Source organism: Sinocyclocheilus anshuiensis, unplaced genomic scaffold (genome assembly GCF_001515605.1).
Source record: "Sinocyclocheilus anshuiensis isolate Anshui unplaced genomic scaffold, SAMN03320099.WGS_v1.1 scaffold813, whole genome shotgun sequence".
In the NCBI taxonomy this organism is placed as follows: Eukaryota; Metazoa; Chordata; class Actinopteri; order Cypriniformes; family Cyprinidae; genus Sinocyclocheilus; species Sinocyclocheilus anshuiensis.
The window spans coordinates 1,691,815-1,698,141 of record NW_015540942.1 but is presented as its reverse complement, the minus strand read 5'-3'; the positions used below and the strand labels follow the sequence as shown (position 1 = coordinate 1,698,141).

The following is a 6,327-nucleotide window of genomic DNA, read 5'->3' as shown; positions in this document are numbered from 1 at the left end:
TATATAAATATATATAATTATATTTATATATATAAATTTAATAACACATTTTTATGCTAAACAGCTTTTTCATTTATATTTACATTAATGCATTTAGCAGATTTTTATTATTATTTTTTTTTTTTTAAATCCAAAATGACTTCCATTGCATTCAAGGTTTCAAGTCACCAGTTTATGCTTTCCCTAGAAATTGAACCCATGACCTTGGGGTTGCTAGCACCATGTTCTACTGTTTGAGTTTCAGAATTTCCCATGAATTACAACAAATCCCCTGAGTCACACCTAGATATTTTTACTTGAAACCTCACATTACATATCCAAATTACAGAAAGTGAAAACATGTTAATCACAGGAAAAATAAAAAAAAGTGTATTCAGGTCTTTTTTTATTATTTATTTCATTTTTATGCATTTTTTAATAGATTAATAGATCTGGATTTAAAAAAAAAGAGCATCACATCATTGACCTTTATAAACTTTCTCCTCCTTTTTAAGTTTGTAACCTTACCCACAACAGTTTTCACTCATGCCTTATGCTCCTGTTCGTGCTCCTTATTAATATAGTGAGAAGTTGTAATGATACTCTAGGGGTGTTGTAGGGCAGGTGTGATCTGGTAAGAAAATCTCTACACTGTATGTACACTAAATCTCCTCTGACGTGTTCACGCAAGTGTGCGGCAGGCCTCCGCTAGGGAAGCGTATCGTGGGAGGAGTTGAAGCATCAGTAGGGGCATGGCCATGGCAAGTGGACATTCAGATGGGAGCCAATGTCCATGTTTGCGGTGGATCCATAATTGCAAAAAATTGGGTCCTCTCTGCTGCACACTGCTTTCCTAAGTAAGTATTATCATATTATCAATGCCGGTGTTGATTGTAGAGAAGTTAATATTCTCTTATCTTCTATCCTCAGCCCCTCAGACGTGTCTTCGTATCGCCTGTACATGGGACGCCATCTGCTCAATGGCTATAACCAGTTTGAGATGGTCAGTCAGGTGCAGCGAGTGGTTGTTCCAGAAGGATACACAAACCCTCAGAAGGGCAGAGATGTAGCCTTAGTGAAGCTGCGCTCTCCGGTCACCTGGTCAGACAGGATCCAGCCTGTGTGTCTGCCATATGCTGGATTCCAGTTTAACAGTGGAACCTTATGCTATGTCACAGGTTGGGGACACACACAGGCGGGTGGTAAGTGCATTATAAAGGAAATAAGGGGGAACTACAGAAAAGAACATATTTTACTGTTTAAACTCATGGCTAAGGCTTTGTACTGTACATGTGGATTTTGTCTTTGGAGTGACAGCTGGATTTCCATTTCATTTCAGTAGTGGTAGTCACGGTGGACAAAGGGGATGAGGTTAGAAGCAATCATGGACATTTAGATAATCGCCTAATTGTGAGAATATGCAATACAGTTGAGATATTGCCAAGATATTTAAGTGGGAAAGGAGGAGAAAGAGTTCAAAAGCAAGAGGAATGAGTAGAGCACATTTACTTCATACTGAACTATTGATTTTTTTGTACTTGTATTACAATAGGTTCTAAATCTGGGTAGGATCTTTAAATTGACCAAAAATCACACTATGAAAAGAAAACCAAACAAAAATATCGAAAAACAGCAAACCTTGAACAATAATGCTTCTCACCCATTACCAATAAATAAACATGAGAACATTTGATTTTTAAAACTGTATTCAGAATAATTTTTCATACAGTGTAAACATTATAAACAGTATTGTAAGTATGTTTTAAAACATTTTAAACAGAAGACGTGTAGAAAAGTACTTCCATGTGTTTTCACAGAAGTGTGTTTTCAAATTGAATGGGTTCAGTTTCCAGCTAACTGAACATGCTTGAACTGATAAAAATGTATGCCTCCAATGCAGTGCAAATTTCTTCACATAAAAGCGTCTGCCAAATGTATAAATGTACATACCCTCAGAAAGTAGGTGAGAGACTGACATTAAAAAAAAAACATAAAATGTTTCTATTTCGAGTCTGTGCAGCGGCCTTCAAGGATGAAATAGGCGGGTCAAATTGACCCTCAAACATCTTAATCGTTATAGAAAATTTGTATGTACAGTATTTTCCACAACACATCAGAGTGTCAACACTTTGCAGTTCATGACCCTAAATGAGAAAAAGTCACACAATTTCAGGAAGAACATAAGTTTTCCAGTATTTCTGACATCTCGGCAATCTAAATGGGTCAAATTGACCCGGAACATAATATTCAGAATATTATTATAATTCATGCACAATATATAAGATTCAGAAGATTTATTTATTGTCCTCTAGAGTGAGAAACAATGTTTCCTGATGCCTTGCATGTATGCAGATTTTCCATTGCTGCTGCATGGAAAAGATAAAAATGATTTGACATGGAAATGATAGATAAGAGATAAGACTGCTTTCTGTCAGTAGCAAATACATGTATCACATAGCGGTCATGCAAAAAAATGTATGGACAAAGCCTACTAGCTTATCACAGATCTATTCCCATTTTATGTTATGGTAGTTTAACAATGTATTTGACATGTGATAATTATTTGTATTTCGTAATTCGCATTCGCTCTGTTTTACCTTTAAATAGTTTCCCTCACTGGAGTCGGGGCGCTCCGGGAAGTGCAGCTGCCCATTATTGACCAGTCCTCCTGCCAGTCAATGTATCAGATTTTGTCATCTGATTTAGTAACAGTCGACATCCTATCAGACATGATCTGTGCTGGATATACAGAGGGAGGCAAGGATTCCTGTCAGGTATGTGATGCTATCACACTGCCATTGTACTGATTATCTACCATGTAAATATCATAATTTGTCTCTTACAGGGGGACTCTGGAGGCCCTCTGGTTTGTCCTGGTGGCAATGGGACTTGGATTCAAGCAGGGGTTGTGAGTTTTGGACTTGGGTGTGCTCAGAAGAACCGGCCAGGTATCTATTCCAGAGTCTCAAGCTTTGCGAGTCTCATCCGCACCACAGTTCCAGAAGCTCACTTTTTCGGTCACGCTCGGAGGAGTGAAAGTCAAACGCCTCTGGTTCTAGGCCTCTCTTTTGCATTAATACTTTTGTATAGATAGTGTATTAGTGTTGTATAGATAGTATATTAGTTAAGTATATGCAGTGTACATGTGAAACACAATCTCAAGTTTTGAAACACCACAAGTTTTGTTTGTGTGGCATTGATTTGCCATATTTTGAATGCTTTCGTGGGGCAAAACATGTACTCACTGCAAAGCTTCAGAGGTATTGCAAATTATTTTTAATATTAATGTAATATGTGACATGTTTATGATGAGGAGATCTGGCCATCTGATCCTTCCTAAGCACAGATCTAGTTTGTGGTTATTGTGTATTAGATTTTTTTTTTTAATGCAATTTCAGTAATGTCACCAAGACCTTGGAACACTGTAAAATGCCAATATCCTAATTAACAGGATAAATACAATATCATTTTGTATTTCTTGTATTGATTATTTGTGATGAAAAATCTAATTAATTTGATTGCACAAGGCATATTATTGCACATTACAGCTTGGTGTGTTCTACTGCTGTCACTCATGCATTCAATACCAGTGTTGTAACTTCTTAAATAATTGTAGAATTTATATTAAATTAGAATGCCACCTGTTTTCCCTTTTGCTCATGTTTTTATTGATTTATTATTATTATTATTATTTTAGGATGCACAGTTATATCCATTGCAAAGCAATTTGAGCTTTATTTTTATGCATCACTTTTTGGGACTCCAACATAACTCAAGATTCTTTGATTTAATGTCTTTCAAGAAAATACATCTTTGATCTTTAAGTCTGGATTTTAAGTGGTTTTAAATGTGCAATTGTATGCGTTTACTGTATAATAGCTTATTGTAGACTAAACGTTTTGTAAACGTCCAAAAGCTGAATGGATGATAGTGTGACATCACCGGTGCCGCCTACAAGCTCAAACGTACACAACAGCGTCAGCCTCACAGTTGCGCAGTTAATATCGATATAACCGAAGGTGAATGCAGCATTGCTTACGTTGGTCTTCTGCTCAAGCTCCTAAAAGGATTTCACGCGCGATTATGGCGTCAAATGGTAAGATTCGGCCAATGCAATATGTTTTCGCGTTTTATTATAGTCGATAAAGGATTTGCAAAAACATAGCATCTGATGCAAAACGCACCTCGTAATTTCCCCCAGATTTTCTTTCTGGGTCACTCGCACATGGTGAGGACATTTAGTGATGTTATGCACGTTACAGAAGCGATAGACGTATTTGATGCATTTATGGGTTATTTGTGAAAAGAAAAAGAAGAACATGTCGGCATCCGCCATTTTGTTTGCAGCGCTTTCAGTTTTAACCAGTTTGTTCTACTGATCTATATTTGCGTCCGAGCCCTCTATACATAGATTTAAATTCAGTTTTAATTAATTAAAAATGTTAAAATGATCTGGCGTTCCCGACACCCCATTTATATGGGAAGCCAAACAACCCAAAAGTGGGACGAAACAGCGCGGTATTAACCCTCTACCGCACGCATTATGATAGACCTATAGAAAAAAATATTTGAATCTTTTTCTTTTCTAAGAATGGCTTAACTTGAAGTGCTGTAAAAAAAATTTTTGAAAAAAATATTATTTTAAGGTACTTTATGATATGTTGCCATACGGCAACAGCATACAATAGTGGATCTAACTTAGAATAAGTGTAAGCTTACTTATAATTAATATTTTTCCTCAGAAATGTTGTTTGTGTTGATTCAATTGGTGCTATTATAAGCTTTAACACAGTACTTACTTATAATTGACACCTTATACATACTTTCCAACAACTTGTGCTTTTATTTATTCTATTCTTTTTTTGCTGAATAATGATTTATAATTGTTTTAATTTCATTACAGTTATTACATTTCTTTTGCTTACCTTTCTACTACATGTAAACAGTTGTACTTTGAAAAACTGCAAATATAAAATATATAAGACTTTAATAAATTTACAATACCATAGTCCTCTTGAGGAGCACACCCAGCTTCTAATATATATATATATTTTTTTATTTTATTTTGTTTTGTACTTAGTTATTATTGTTGTTGTCGTCAAGTTCTACATTCAGCACAATATTGCCCATTTTAAATTTGAACTATTATTAAATAGCCTAGTATATATATTCCCATATATATATATACTAGGCTGTGTAATAATAGTTCAGTATTATTTTGTTGTCTCTAGTAAAGGGAACGTTGTTATTTAACTTTAACATTGCAATTTTATATAATGGATACGGTTTGTAAGGCTTTTCTCTACACTCCAAATTAAATAAATAAATAAATTGTAATTAATGAAAAAAACTCTTTAAAAAGTAGGGACAGTGTATGTAAATTCAATATGATGTATTTTGAATTTTGCACTGCATTGTGTTTTAGGTTTATCGGAAAACACATTAAAATTAACCATGACTTTATTACACTAACCTTTTAACCATACATTTGTAGTTAAACTGTGGGTTAAAAAAAATGACAATCAATCCATGGTTACTGCACTTTTACGATAGTAAAACCATTGTTAATTTCCGTATTTCCATAAGGGAAAATTTATGTCCTGACAGAAAAGTATCAGTACATTTTACTATTTTTTTCAAGTATAATCATATGCTACAGTTACAAAAATATCCTTAAATGTAAAATGTACTTAAAATATTCCTTGATGAACGAAACCATAAAATATTTTAATTCTAAGAGGATAATGGAAGTTTCTGCTGTGAACGTGACTACTAAATATAGGCTATACGTGCTTCAAAGTAGCTAACACTACTGTTTACATGTAGTAATATGAAAGATAATAAGCAAAAGAAATGTAATAACTCTTCATTATGTTATGCGCAGGAAAAAAAACGAACTTCTGCGGAGAGTAATGTTCGCGCCGCGCTGTCAGTTCGGTGGCGCTAGTAAACATGTCCTCTCTGTGCTGTCGAGTCGGTCCATTGAGCCGCGCCGATGACAGGTCAGCGCGGCGCGAACACTTTAATACCGCGCTGTTTCTTCCCACTTTTGGGTTGTTTGGCTTCCCATACATTTACACTCCTATTAACGCGACAGAAACTGGGACGCTCCCTGTATGATTAATGAATTATGAGATTCAAGACGGTTCGTTTTTTAAGAAACGGGAGCTCGTTTAGTTGTATTAAGGGGATAGTTCAACCAAAAAAATGGTTTTGGTTACTGCTGACTTCTGTTGTATGGACAAAAAAATTTCCGTCAATTTCCATCAAACCCACTTTGGATGGGTTAAATGCAGAGCACTAATTCCTAGTATGGGTCACCATACTTGGCCACATGTCACGTCACTC

The 6,327-nt window shown here is 35.4% G+C and overlaps 2 protein-coding genes across 3 annotated transcripts in view; both read left to right on the top strand.

Annotated features, from left to right (window-relative positions):
• LOC107689709 (serine protease 33-like) overlaps nt 1-3,615 on the top strand; it is a 5,320-nt gene extending 1,705 nt beyond the window's left edge. For both annotated transcript variants that reach the window (XM_016487827.1, XM_016487826.1), the window contains exons 4-7: nt 671-836; nt 910-1,181; nt 2,587-2,753; nt 2,825-3,615. In XM_016487827.1, the coding sequence (XP_016343313.1) occupies nt 671-836; nt 910-1,181; nt 2,587-2,753; nt 2,825-3,073 (854 nt within the window). In that variant the 3' untranslated portion in view covers nt 3,074-3,615. The remainder of the gene's footprint in view (nt 1-670; nt 837-909; nt 1,182-2,586; nt 2,754-2,824) is intronic.
• A 2,316-nt stretch (nt 3,616-5,931) lies between these two features.
• LOC107689689 (RNA-binding protein FUS-like) overlaps nt 5,932-6,327 on the top strand; it is a 10,606-nt gene continuing 10,210 nt past the window's right edge. Inside the window, exon 1 of the mRNA XM_016487809.1 lies at nt 5,932-5,981. Coding sequence (XP_016343295.1) covers nt 5,932-5,981 — 50 coding nt within the window. The remainder of the gene's footprint in view (nt 5,982-6,327) is intronic.